Source organism: Lepeophtheirus salmonis, chromosome 1, assembly GCF_016086655.4.
Source record: "Lepeophtheirus salmonis chromosome 1, UVic_Lsal_1.4, whole genome shotgun sequence".
Lineage (NCBI taxonomy): Eukaryota > Metazoa > Arthropoda > Copepoda > Siphonostomatoida > Caligidae > Lepeophtheirus > Lepeophtheirus salmonis.
Genome location: NC_052131.2, coordinates 5,555,361 through 5,571,172, shown reverse-complemented (window position 1 = coordinate 5,571,172; position 15,812 = coordinate 5,555,361). Strand labels below are relative to the sequence as shown.

The 15,812-nt window shown below is 30.7% G+C and overlaps 1 protein-coding gene across 1 annotated transcript; it reads left to right on the top strand.

Annotated features, from left to right (window-relative positions):
- Positions 1-4,295: 4,295 nt before the first annotated feature.
- LOC121115047 (cytochrome P450 2C15) lies at positions 4,296-6,486 on the top strand. The gene has a single exon (XM_040709206.2). It carries the CDS (start codon positions 4,401-4,403, stop codon positions 5,979-5,981), a length of 1,581 nt encoding a protein of 526 aa, XP_040565140.1. The 5' UTR covers positions 4,296-4,400; the 3' UTR covers positions 5,982-6,486.
- The last annotated feature ends 9,326 nt before the right edge of the window (positions 6,487-15,812 follow it).

Sequence of the window (15,812 nt, the reverse complement as noted above, 5' to 3'; positions counted from 1 at the left end):
TTTAAGAAAATAAATAATTTTAACAAATTAATATATTTTTTTGTGTGTTTGTAGATGAGAATGAGAGTAATAGACAGGCTAAGATAAATATAAAGGAGACAATAAAACTGTGCATTCAATCTAGGGAACTTTCAATCATATATTATAAACCGTATAATATTTATCCGTATTCATTGCAGTAACTCCTTGGTCATATTTTTATATTTGTAGATTAATTTGTTTGTTTTATGTCCTAATATGTTAAGAAATTCTGGAACAGCTGTAGCCTCACCTCTAAATTAAGGAATTTTTAATTTTTTTCTAAAAAATTAAATTTTTGTTGAGGATTTTTGAAAAAAAATCCTAAAAATTTAATATTGAAAATGTTTTTCGAAACAATTTAGTTTTTTGTGAATAATGATAATTTTTTTTATTTAAAAAAAAAATACAAAACTAATCCCACCCCATTTTATATATACATATATAATCCTGCAAACTGGTTTGCAGCCTTCAACATTCAAAATCTACAGATAAACAATGTTTTTAGGCGAAAATTAAATTCACAAAATTTTGCAACCAGCATTTTTTCAATTGAAACTTCTTTCATATTTTGGATATCTCCCAATATCTCTGACCCAATTGATCTCAAATGTCTCAGTAGTATATACTTCCTCTAAAAAAATAGCTCATTCTGAGATATGTGGTGTTATTTTTGAAATTTTATCGTGAAATGACCCACACTTGATATTATTTTAATAATTTTAAGGGTACTAAATTTTACGGACAATAAGTTATTAAAATGGAGGGAACGCTGTACATACATTGACGTCATTCGTTTTACGTCTCAAACTGATAGCAATGACAAACAAACTTAGTTATGTTTATAATCTCAAATGTATAATCAAATCTAAAACAATGAGTGATGAGAAATATCATAGCTTATATTATAGAAAAAATTGTGCTAGGTAATTTCATTTTTAGTAAATTCATTCCCCGTATTTTCATTCCTTGTAATTTTATTCCCAGTAATTCATTCTTTGTCAAATTCATTCACACAAATATTATTCCCACTTTGAAGAGGGATAATAAATGACGTCATACGGTTGATATTTCTACAGTAGTTAGTAGAAGGAGGGCTGGACAGTGGGCAGTCGGCACTGGTGATGATTGATGACTAGTGATGGATGGGAGACGGATATGAATGAGTTATGTGGTGTAAGGATTAGAAATGACGTCATGATAAATCTTTAATAGTGATTAGGGATGGAATCCCAATCTGTGTTTTATATTAACAGTATGACGTCACTAATTATCCTTCTTCATAATGGGAATGAAATGTCTGGGAATGAATTTTACAGAGAATGAATTTACTGGAAATGAATTTACTAGGCATGAAAAATACATGTAATTAATTTTATTGGGAATGAAGTTACTAGTCAGGATAAAAAATATTCAAGGTATAATTTAAAAAAGATGTATCCCGAAGGAATTTAATTCCATTTGATAAAGTGATCCCATTTTAAAATATTAAAATTATCTACTTATCGTCATTGGATTGTTTTATTGTTTCGATCCTGGTATCTCATTCCCATGTAAGGAGTACACTCTACTCCCTTATAAGGTCTGGTAGTTTTCCTCGTATGAATTGTCCTTCCGTTGCCCCTCGTAGAATTTGGAATCCAAATTCGAACATCTCTTGAGATGGATGATGAAGTTAGAAGTATTATTCTAAGATTGCCTCAATTTTCCTTTTACTAGGCATGACGCCATAAAATTGGCATTGAAATCGGAAGAAATATGATAATAATGCTGACTATTCGACAGTAAAACCCTTTAAAAAATGGGATCACTTAAAAAATACGAAATGAATCCCAAAATCCTTGAGATTCATATTTTTTAATTATATTTTTTTAAATGTGGATCGAATATTTTTCTAGAATTTAGGCAATGATGTTCTTCATCACTATGTATTATGAATAAGTTAAAAGGGTCTAAGGAAGAATGTCGTTTTTCATCATTTTTTAGCCCAAAATTAAAAAATATATCGAGTGTAGAACATGATATAGAATCAATAAAAGCACTTTTACAGAAGTTATGCTAATCTTACTTTTAATTTGGTGATTGTATTTAGGGTTCAAATTAATCTGAACGATAATAGTCCCGAATATATATTTCCAAATATATCAGAATTCAGATAACTGAGAGAAAAACTAAATTATTTTTGGATTCTGCACTCATAGATAAATTCAAATATTGTCTTCAATTCATTGGCAGAAATTCCCCTTGCCCAACTGTTTCCCTGCAACGGAGAATTAAGTGTCTGTTTTGTTTATCATATTTTGTATCTTAATATATATTATATTAGTGATAAGTATTGTATCAGTTTATAAGAATCTTACCATTTTTTCCTTTTGACATTTTTCCAGACACTGATGCATCATCGTATTGCTTATCCAAAAATGCAAAGAATAAGTGATGTTAAGAAAATGTAAAGTATTACTTATGTATAAAATATTCAACATCTATCCAGAGGAACTTATTTGGACATTGTACGTCATAAAAGTTCAATGATAAAGTGCCTTCCATCAAGTTATATAGTATTTACATTAATTTATCATAAGGAAAAATAATAGTACTGAATCTCAAGGAGCTTTAATCAAGTGAAAACTATCTGTTCGATGAATATGAGATTTTTTGTTAAGATCTTTGTATTGTACAAAATGCAATTAAAAAATGAGTTATATATTTTTGAATAAAGAATTCAAAGTATCCTTTGATGATCATTATGAAAAATTTAATATTCTATCAATAATCAATATTAGGGCCTCCACAGGGTGTGGGCTGGAGGGTTTGTAGGCTCCCCTCCCCAAAAAAAAAAAAAAAGGAATTTTTGCTTTTCAATAAAATATTTTTTCGTCATCTGGGAAAATTATGCATCCGAGCAAAAAATGAAATTATTCAAAAAAAAAAAAATATTTAATTTTTAGTTAATATCTAAAGACTTTTTAACTTTTTTTTCAAATAAATTAAAATTAAAAATGTATTTATTGAAATTTTTTGGAAAAAAAATTCATTTTTTTGTTAATGGTTGTAGATGTTTGAAATTTTTTCAAAAAAATGAATATTTGAATTTAATTTTATTTGAAAAAATATGTGTATTATCATATAATGAATATTTTATGCTTTCAAAAAAATTCTTTAGGAATTTTACAAGGGTTCAATAAGCAATTAAGGCTTGCACGCCCACTGTTTGATATAAAAAGTAGATACCCCAAAAGTATATGTATCTATGTTCATTTCGATTGCAAAGAGCAATATTCGTCATGGTAAAATATTTTCTTTTGTCAATTTTTCTTTTGGTACGAAACCCTCTATATGGAACATGTTCCCTTCTTCCAGTCTGTAAACCAAAATGTATATATACATTATGCCTCCATCTATGAAAATAGTCTTTATGCATGAAAAACAAGTAATTGAGTAATTCTATTTTTTCAATTGGGCTTTATTCTGAAGAAGCTGTAGAAGCATTAAATTAAGAAATTAGAAATTCTAGACTAAATCACTTAAGAAAATAATCAAGAATTAGTACCCTAACTGATCAGATTCGCCGTCTTCTGATAAGCAGTAACTCTTTAATATTTCACTTTCATAAGAATATATTTATAAAAAAAATAAACAAAAGTTATCGGCAAACCTAATTCATATTTATATTGATAAAGTAAACGATTACTCTGATGAGATAGATTAAATTTATGTTTTCGTTAATTTGCCCTGTATCAACAAATAAATTATGTTTCAATAATTTTCATAAATATAAAGAGAAATGCTATAAAAATATACGAAATCAGTTTAACTTAATATATTTTGATAAATAAGTGATATAATACTTAAACTACATCTGGAATTGTAAAAATAAAATATAAAATCAATGGACGCTTTTTGAGGGAATTAAAGTACTGTGAGACCCCTTTGTTTGGATATATTAATGGTGCAATTGTTGACTCAAGAAAATAAAATTATGATTGAATAGCATTCTGTGCCACTTGAAATAATTCCATGGTTCAGACTTATATCATTCATAAATACCTAATAAAGAGCCTAGTAATTTTAATGTATCAAAATGAAATGATACCCTCAATAAATAGTTGTGAATACAAATGAATGATTTTATAATAAAATAAGGCATATTATGCTTAGACAAGTTACAACTTATATATATATTTATTGTACAGCTATGATCATTGTAATCTTAGCTTCCAAATATTGACTATTTGATAACATGGCCATGGGTGTGGTAAATTAGATAAAGTTATCACTTCAAAAAGATGATGAGAGATTGATAAAGGCAAGAAAGAGGGTTCAAACTATTACAAAAAAACGATCATAAATTTTACTTTTCCCACGTCTTAAAGATTGAAAGCATGGCTGTGGCTCTTGTGATTACTGTATGTCTCATATTGGCTGTCATTCTCTACGAAATTAAATGGAAATACCCCCAAAACTATCCCCCCACTCCACCCTTTCGTCTTCCACTCTTTGGTCATTCTCTTTATCTTCGAAGTGCAGGGAAAAACTTTCAAGAAGGGTTCGATCGCATCTTTGATCGATTTAATGTGGGTGGAGTACTCTGTCTACAAGTGGCAGCTCGGATTCGTATGGTAATGATATCGGACTTTGACATACTTAAAAAGATTCTTAAGACTGATGATTTAAACTATCGTCTCGCACATGACTTTTCCATTGACTACACTAAGAAGCTATATCAAGGAATTGGTGTGGATGGAGTACTTTGGAGCTACGGGTCTATTTGGAAGCAACAAAGACGATTTATGCTTTCTACTCTCAAGAACTTTGGATTTGGAAGGTCTTCCATGGAGGACATGCTCATGGAAGAGGCTACTCTCTTCGTAAATTTTCTAAATGAAGAGAATATCCAGACAGGAGGGAACATACGTATTGCCAATTTGTTCAATATTGGAATTCTAAACGTTCTTTGGAGGATAGTGGCAGGGACACGTTTCGAGTACAGGGATCCAGAACTACAAAAAATAGTGCATAAAGTGGGAGATGCTATTCTATCTACAAATTTGAAGCCCACAATTGCAGCAATCTTTCCTTTTCTGAGGACTATTTATCCTGGAATCGATGATACCCAGGAGGTAACATCCAAAGTAGCTGCCGTCTACGAATTTCTTCAAACAGCTGTCAAGAATCATGAGGCCAACTTTGATCCAAATCATCCAAGAGACTTTATCGACACCTATCTCCTCAAAATAAAAGACTCTGAAGAGAATCCAGACAAAGAAAATGACAGCTTTCGAGGGGAGTTGGGGAAATTGAATCTTAGTAAGACACTCCTGGATCTTTTCTTTGCAGGATCTGAAACAACATCAAGTACACTATCTTGGGGCGTCCTCTTCATGGTTCGACATCCAGAAATTCAAAAAAAGGTACAGGAAGAGCTGGATCTTTTTCTTCATGAGGGAGATGGAGAGAGTTTTCGAAAGGCAAGGAGTGAGGATCGTATTCATTTGCCTTACACTGAGGCGGTTATTTGTGAGATACAGCGACGTGGGAATATCACACCCATGGGGGTTCCACATGCAACCTACAGTGGAGACGCAAAAGTAGGGAACTACGTCGTGCCCAAAGGACATGTTGTGAACGCATATCTTTCCGGTATTTTTCGGAATCCTAAGTATTTTGGACCTAATCCAGATCAGTTCAATCCGGATAGATTCCTAGAAGTGGCATCAGATGGAGGAGTGAAGTTTATCAAGAATGAGTATCTCATACCCTTCTCTATTGGAAAGCGATCCTGTCCTGGAGAAAATTTGGCTCGAATGGAGATTTTCTCTTTCTTTACAAGTATTCTACAGAGATTTGAATTACGCAGTATAGATGGGGAAATACCCTCCACAGATTTTATCTCTGGGATTACATCCATACCCAAGCCTTTCAATATCAAATTAATACCACGGGACGTGAAAATTATAGTTTGAACAGACAACATCTACAAATTAAAAAATAAATTACGTCAAAGTAGAACTTGAAATTTTTTTTATGATTGTCCACGTGGCAATATGATATATTTGTAACTATTAATTCAATGTACTAGTTAATCAAATCTACTAATCTAGAAGAATTAAACTTACATTGTACTTTATTAGTGTCTTATCAAACTATGTTTTATATGATGAAAAATGTATGTTTAAGCCTCATTTTGTCGAGAGGGATTCTGAAAAAAAACTCCCCTAAAGACTTGGTTATTGTTACTATTAGGAAAATCTTTTTGATATTTGTATTTGATAGGCTTGTTTATATAATATTTATTCTACATAATTTTAATTCCATTATTTTCCTATATACTTACACATTTAACAACACATTTCAATGAGTTCACGCAAAAAAAACAAAAAATATTTATAGGTATGAACATATAAAAAAGTGATTTATTTATGTTATATAAATATATGTTGTAAGCATACCACGCACCCTTGACAATCATTCAACGTTCGTAGAGTCTTATTTATTATCAGGAATGATCTTAAAAACCCCATTCTCCCTCATTCTTCGTCTCTCGATTTGAGTAGTTTGTAACGAAAAAAGATTCAAGCTTATTTTACAGCCTACATTTTACCCCCTAATAATTTTGCCACGAGGATATTTTGCCGCTTGACATATTCGCCGCCTTTTTATGTTTTTATACTATCAGTTCGAACTGTACTTTTGTATCTCGATCAGATTAGTTATATAGCTGGGTCGTTTTGCTTACTTCTCCCTTTGAACCAGGCATTATTATCTATCTTTGGCGTAGATTGTTTTAAAAATGCCTTATAAAATAAATAGATATAAATTTAAATACACTTATAGTATTTTCACTGTACTAATGTTATTTTAAATGTAGAAGGTTTTCTTCTTTATAGCAGTAGGCATCCCCCCCTCCCAAATTATATATCAAGTGGCTGATATTGACTAGGATATTAATTCATGTCTTGCATTCTCCTTGTGGTTTTTTTTCATCTCAAACTGCTCAACTCTACTAATGACGTATTAGAATAAAAACAGGGTATGGAACGACGTAGTTTTTTTGTACTACATACATGCTCAGAATTTTTTTTTCTCAAGAACTCAATGTGCATATGTAGTGATGAAAATCTGGTGTAAATTTTAGCTTGCCCGTTTTTATTTGGAGTTGGATATATGAAGTAGGAATTTTTCTTTTCCATAGATGTTGTCATTATTATTTAATCTTAAATATTTTGTTACAATATCACTCTTCTATTTAACAATTTCAAATCAAAATTGTTATTTTGATTTGCAAAACATCATTTCCACAATGAAAAAATTAGAAATGGATAGATATATTTTATTTGAAAGGGACCATATCGAAACATATTAAGTCTCATTAATCAAATGAATATTATAAGTTATAGTATAGTGTGTACCTCAACTGATACCAGAAATTTGAATACAAACCTTAAACTGACTAAATTATGTCCTTGATATGTTTAGTAGCATGTATTCATAAAACATGGAAATAGGGTCACACACCACAGGATCTGTTTGTAAAAAGAGTGGAAGTCGTTATTTTCTATTTTTGTTCATATACAATTTCAATTTCACCACTCTCTTGTCATCTATGAACTATACTGGATGGATTAGGCTATAGGATGCAAAGGAAAGAGTGGACACTCAGTATAAAAAGAACATGTATTTTCCTTCTCTTTGCTGATTGGCTTAAAATTTTCAACTGCCATAGGTCTATTTTAAAGCTATTGAAGGAAATTTAACTACTACTTTGTTGGCTTAATTTAATTATTTATCATTATTAGCCAATACTTATTACTTGCAATATATTTTTTATAATGGTAACGTGTATTTCGAATAAAAAAGGATTATAGCCTAAGATAAAATATTATACCGCCCAATCCGTAAGCTTTTGTATCAAGGATGTCTTTGAAAAATATTCGTTAAAGCTGAGAAGCGATTACTCAACCTTACTAAAACTTAAAAATTTAGTGATTCAAGAAATATCACCAAAAATCTGGAAGGTCTAATTGAAAAAGACACAACAAATATTTATCTACCAGATTGTCATAGTATTAGTCAAAAAATATTCGAAAATATTGCTAGATTCGTATAAAGAAGTGCACAAAAATTTCTCGAAAGAGACAAACAGAGAAACGAGGAATGAGGAACAATGTTCGGGTAAGTAAAAGTGCAAGTATGCTTGAAATTCTACAAGAGATGTCTTGATTATTGGTCAAATTTAATTAAAATTAATTATTTAAAGGTATTAGGTTTCCTTTTAATATTATTTAAGTTTATTGTGAAAAATTCACTTAAGTATTTAATATTTAAAAAGTAAATTTGGTTCTTTTGAACTTTATAAATTTTTAATTGAATTCTTTAATCAAAATAATAAATCAAAGTATTGACAACTATTTAATAACCAATTTCAAATCAAGAACTATCAGAGAAAAACAACTATATATCAGTCAGTTTATGAAAAAAAGGGTTAAAAAAATTATTTTAGGATTTGTTTCCTAATAAAAGAAGATCATTTGACCAAATTTTGCAGCGGAGCAAAGCTTTTAATTTCTGTATTTTTTTCTAAAAAGTCAGAGAAACCAAACCCCGCCCCAAATATAAAAATATAAACCTACAAACGCCCCTGAAAATGTAATCTTGTTCATGATTGACGGGAGTGCAAAAGAATTTTCTCATAATAAAGTAAATCTTTTTATTTGAAGCCATTTCAAAAAATATATTTTTAGAAAGTTTAAGCATGAAACATTTATCATTTCAATGACATAAATTATGTCTTATATATTTTTAATTTAACGCAACATAACATATAATATATTTCCAATATACATACACTACTACACAATATTTACACTTTTTTTTATAACTATACTCTTCATTCTAGCAGATTACTTATTCATGGATTACCTTCTTATATTGATATCAAAATTGAAATCTCGAAGGATGTTTAATAAAAGTTATTAAAGAAGTAATATTTTACTTTTCTAATAAAAATCACTTATTGCTATGGTGAAAAAGTAACTTTGTTCATTTATTTTTGTATTGGGGTTTTTAATATTTATGCCCAAATTACATTAGAGGTAAATGAAGGATCATGTAAAAAAAACACACATAAATAAGTATTTTCGTTTATAATTATCCCTCTCCAAAAAAAATCTACTTAATCATTATTCACATAATACAGATAAAAAACAACTAAATAAAGTCCTTCACCATACACAGTTGAAAACACACATACAAGCATATAGCAAAAACTAAATCAGGAGAAAATAATAATAAAATATAAGAAGTAATCCACAATCAAAAGTACAAACAGTATCTATAGCAAGACTATTTCTTTTTAATAGCTTTGTTAGATCGTACAATCCACTTTAAAGAGTTAAAATATGTTGCTGACTTAAATGGAAAATACCTAATAATATCTCCTTTTATATTTCCATCCAGATCCAGAGGTGTCCAGAACCATCAAAGAGAAGGCTTATCTCTTCAGCAGCCAAGGGCTCATAATTTGTAATTTTGCTGGAAATAAGAGCTTTGGAATTCAATAACGCTAAATCCAAAGCCTTGGTCTTTCCAAGGGATCTCTTTTGATACTTTTTTATAAACCAAATTACACATTACAATTTGTGTAAGTTTCTCCGTACCTTTGACATTCAATGCCCAAAATTTCAACCCTGTTTTTAACATTACATTCTAAAAGTTTAGTCGAACAGTCTGCCTATCAAATCCCTGATAGGAGAACAGCATTTTTACTTTTGTTAACTACGTTCAATTTTGGATTCATCCACATTAGTATCAAGTAAATGTTTAGAACTGCCTAAGGTAATTCCAAAGCCACTATATCTCCTTAGCAGAGATATACTAAATTATTCATTTGCGGAAATTAATAACAAAGGTACTGGGGACATCCTTGCCTGCAGCTCCTTTTGAGAAGAATAGGCTCACTTACACAACCATCGATCTCGATTGTACATGATTGTTTCAACTTCTACAAAACAAATGTCACGTCTATATCGTAATCCCATATTGCAACCCGTCCTGCTAAAAGACCAAAAATGATCCAAAAAAAATAATAAAATTTGTAAACTATTTTGAGACCACTTCGTGAAAAAAAAAAAAAACAACTTCTAATTGGGATGAATATTTGAAACTGTTTGTGAAAGGATGTTGAATTATTTATCACAAACCAAGTATAATTATATTATAGGACGGAATAATTTGTTTAATTATAGACTAAAATTTGTCATGAAGGTCTTGACAATCTTCTTGGAAAAGGTGGGAGCTTCTGCTAAAAGGATCATTTCTCAAATACAAAATATAACGGTAGTAGAAATAAAATTCTAAAAAGTAAATAGATCTGAATCGAAGTCTTAAACGAATTTTTAAAACATGCATTAGATTAGAGTATAAAAATTCTACTTTACAAAATTATATGTATTTATTTTATAAATTACTGTAAAATATTGAAACTAATCTATAACTAACGTTAGTACCCGGCATTACCTGGAGTAATTAGGCGTCGACAAGCAGACACATTTTGTTTAATAAAGTAGAAGAAGGTCACATTCATTTTCTGTTTTTTTAATTTTATATCAAGTTTTTTTTTAATATGAGTTGAACTAAATGCCTCCGAGATTACATTTATTTTTACATATCAGCGTGAATAATTGATAACTGTGACTAAAGTGGTAAGCACTTTTTCATTGGAACCGTTAAAATGTTTCCTTATTTTCCTTTATCTTCATATATATTATATTGGTCATAGATATAATATCCAATTAAAATAATCTTGCTCTTTTTTCTGATTAGTCACTTTCCTTTTTTTTCCTTGACAATTATTTCAAAAATCACTATGAATATATATGGATCAGGATATACATAATAGCAAGAGAACAATATTATAAAGTACTCAATGTATACTATACTCCTTTTATTTATTTATACTTTATTGCTATATTATATACATGAGGGAGCAACATTATATACACGCTCGATTTTGTATGCCATACGCCAGCAGGATTTCATTAATATGACTACATTGTTATTTCATACATAAAAAATATGAATAGTATATACATCAGGGAGCACTATATACAATGTATCCTAAATACACGCTTTACGCAAGATACTTGCCAGATTTAATTAATATGACTACCATTTAAATCCATCGTAAATCAAAAATGTATTTTTTCAAACATCCAAACATACATTCATACGTATAGATAAACTTTGCTTTAATCACATAGATTGGAAAATTCGTATTTTTTGTAAAATCCTAAAATATTTTGTAATGTTAAATAGTATTTATTGCTTTTTTTAAAGAATAAAAACTAAACATAAGAATGATCAAGTTACTACTATTTGTGTATCGGGTGTAGAAAACAAATAATGAGACTTGCCTTAAGTAGTCATTAAAATATTTATAACTTATCAGGATGATGTTGTACATAGAAAAAAAAATTATAATACTTTTTACTATAACTATGCACATTAATTATGAGTCTGCCCACCATCAGCCTCAATGACAACCTCCCACCACCTCCGGAACCCCTAGCAAACATAAGCAACATAGACCTTTTTCATGATCATCCAACGCTGATAACAGAGTTTTTCAGGGCATCAATATTTGGGTGGCGGATTTGATCAATTTGGAAACAGATGGAGTAATCCAGTGGAGTCAGATCTGGGTTCTGATGGGCCCAAAAGTTCTGAGACCAGAAGTTCATGTTACTAACCATCAACTCTCGTAAAATAATGGCAGTATGGGCCGGAGCCCCGTCCTGCTGAAATGCGTACATGACCTTGTTGAACTTCTTCATGGTCTTGGTGATCTATGGAACCACATTTTCCTTCAACACCATCAAGTAGTCTGCCGCAGATAACTGGCATCCAACAGGAAACGAAACTGAAGGTACTTTTTATCTAGTTGATGCAACCACCCAAACATCATCTCAGAGACCGGATGTTTGGTCTTAATAACAATCCTGATGCTATTTCATCCTTGCCAATGCATTACCCAGTTACTGTTATGCTTCAATAATTCAAGAGTTGTTGGCAACGCATAAGACCTAGTTCTTTTTGCATTTGGTCATGAGTGGCCTCTCAATGCTTCTAAACAATCTTCTTCTAGCCTTTCAGACGGCCTTACCCACGGTAGTCCGATCAACCTCTTTTGCCTTCGCGTACTCTGACATCTGCATCGTCGAGTTGACCTGAAAGACCGACATGATGTAGTCAGGCTTCACTTGGGTGGGTCTTCCACCTTTGGGTTTCTTTTTAAGGTTTTCCCCATCAGCCAATCGACCAGACAAACTGTGACTTTACTTGTTTTTAAGGCCTTCATGTTGTCCAAGGTGGTCCTCCCAGCTCTTTCTTGTTTCCATCGTGATACATACAGAATTTTCATTCATAACATATACATCAATCAAAGGCTTAGAATCTAAGCTATTCAAAAATAATCAGTTTTTTAATATTTAATCAACAACATCTATTCAAAACTGTATTTTTAGAAGGCCTCATTTATTTTTTTACAGCCGGTATATGTTCATTTTTAAACTTTCTTTACGAATGCATTCCAGTTTGTCTATTCGACATTTAGTCCACACGTGCATATCTTAAAATACTTTAGAGACAGGGGATTCTACACATGGGTATTGACAGATTTAATTAGTGTTTGGATGATTACGGGATACAATATTTTAGTCAACTTATATAAGGTTGTCCGATTTTTTTACAAATAAGTACAAGAGCTTCCACGTGAAGGTCATTATGAAATTGTATTCCCCTTGGCAATAAGTTATCAAACAAAACAGGACATGCTTGGCTTAAATGACATGATGGTAACACTTCTAATAAAGCATTGAAATAAAGCGAAAAATACGAAATAACTTTTTCCCTACCCTATTATTTGGAACTGTAAGTCCTTGTTAAACTCAGAATAAAATTGTGGATCGACTTATGCCCTTCGTGATAGCTGATGAAAGCTGATGTATTAAAACGCCCTGACAGCTAAGCTTTTATATGTTTAAAATACTCACGATTTTCATCACTAATGAAAAAAATAGTGGTTATACTGATAAATGAATAGGATTTTATTCATTATTCTTTCATTCTTGAGGAGAGAACCATCATATACATATAAACTACGAATGTATTTGCTCATGAATGACAGAGAGTAACACTGAGGTGTTACATGTAGAATTACACTCGGAGTATAATTGAAAACCAACATCTCTGTAATTTCTACATATATCATTACTAGATATGCAGTGAAGTTAATTGTATTTCTTTCATCTCATAGCTGTTTGTAGTTGTGATATGAAACGTCATGAGAGCTAAACTGTACTCATCCCAAACATGCAAGAAATTGTCAGAGTGATCACGCTTATTTTTGGTTTCTTTTTTAAAACGTACCGGTGGATAGTATTAGTTATTTCTATAGCTACCATATCGTTTTTGATCCTATCAAGAGACGGAGTCAATTTTTACATTCGAATATGTTCGTTTTGTCTTCTTTAAACAAACCATATTTTCCCGGTAATTTAATAAAATCCCTGTATATCTTATGATTTAATGAAATCCCTAAAAAAAAGGATTTCACAATACCGTAATCACAATTTTCTTAACGGGCTTTGACTTTCAAAATTAACTAAGCATTTTATCTGGCCTGTCAGGGAGATTATGGATAAATCATCATTAATAGGCAAGATAAATACTGCTACTTAATATATTATTTGGGATATCCAGCCCTGAATCCCCCCTGGTGATTGCAGCATACATGTAAAGTTGACATCTTTGAAATGACAAAGCTAGAAAAGAAAAAACGGTTGTTGCAATTACACTTTCTTCTTTTTTGTTTCTATATCTAATAGGTCATCGCGGTGTTAACTTCTCTCTCTGAAGTAAGCATTATTGTCTATATTTGGTCTAACTTTCTTTGAAATGCACAATAAAATAATATTAATTAGTTCAAATATATTTACAATATTTTTCATACACTAATGATATTAAATATCTAGAAAGTTCTCCTGGTTTTAGCAATACCTCATTGTCTCTACCCAAAATCATTTTACAAGCAGTTGGTTTTAACAAGGATCTTAATTCAGGAGAACCATATGTCTTTCTCTCACCTTCTCCTAGCACTTCCTTACAAAGATATTAAGTCTACTATTGAGCTCATAGAGAGTGTATATACGTTATATAAAAATAGAATTAAATACGTAAATTTAAAAACTGATTTTCTTTTGGTACCAGGTTCTGATAGATTTATTCTAGAAATGAGATCAGATTATGAGTATAAATAAGGGTTTCTCATTTCCCAGGGAATTTTCTTTTAAAGGGATCCTTGGAAACATATCTTTAAAATATTTGCTTTCGACTATATATCACGATCCTCTTATGAAGTAATTCATACCATGATTTTTTATTAAATATAAATTTTAGGAAGAGTTTATACATTTTAAGCTAGTTTTACTCATATATTCTTGGTATTATGGTGAAATATACAACACGACCCACGGGCTATAATAATCCCTTTCTAGGTAGTTAGTATCGAACCAGTACTCCAAAACCTCTTTCATGATATCCCAGTACTTCTTGCACTTTAATTTCAATAGCCACAGCGGTAAAGAAGTCTTCAGTGACACTCTTGTTGCCTTCCTGGAGAGGCTCTCACCGGTATTAATGACCCTACTGACCTTACGGATAAACTCAACAGACCAATACACAATGTCTGCCACCCCATTTGCAGAGTGATAGGCGCCTGGGGCGTCCACAGTATCATATTTTTGGGAAGACTTGGTTTTTAGATTTTTTTAGAAAAAAATAAAAAAATAATTTTTGGGGAAAAATATTTGAAATATTAAATTTTTTGAAAAAACATTTCAAAATCCAAATTCATTTACAAATTTTTTTTAATTCACATAGGTAACCCCAAAAATTTATTTTTTTTGGGAAAAAAATTCAAAAATCCACAGATATTTACAAAAAATGAAATTTCTTGGAATAAAATTATTTTTTTGGGAAAAAAAAACAAATATTAAATTTTCTTGTTAAACAGTAAAAGTCCTTAATTAGAGGCGGGTTACATCTCCGATTCCAATTAATCGTAACATTACTAATATCAACATGGCTTATAAAAATAAATAAAGGACTAGGAACATATTACATCCATATTTCAATCAAATTAAATCATTTAAAACATTTGAGTGCTTTGTTGAGCATCACTTATTAATTATCGATGCGTATACTACATAAAACAATCAATCCCCAAAACTTTAAACTGAGTTATTCAATGAGTAACATATATATGAATGAAGCTTATATTATGAAATAGTAATAAGTGGGATCCCGGGAAAACGGGAGATAACCCCTTGTATATACCTATCCCGTATTTGACTAATACCTGCATAGTGCTATATCATATACGTCTTCTGTTCCTTGCCTTCTTCTAGGTAATATTTACAAAAAGAGGAATTACATATCTCCCTTCTCTCCATCTTATTATTATTAATATTGTCCACAAATAAATGATTAAGACTCATCTAATTACCTAGGTATTTATAATTATTAATTTATGAGCATGGGAATTTGTTCATTTCAATTGGGATGTATCAAAGTTACTTTTGATGTTTGACACTATTTGAATACCTTCTTCATTTATTTCCACAATCCAATTTTATCACCCCATACCAATTCTTCAATCAGTGCTTATTTGTGAACTCTTGAGACCAAGAACAAATTTATTCCCAAAGGTCCAGTGTACAAAAGGATGGTCTGATGGT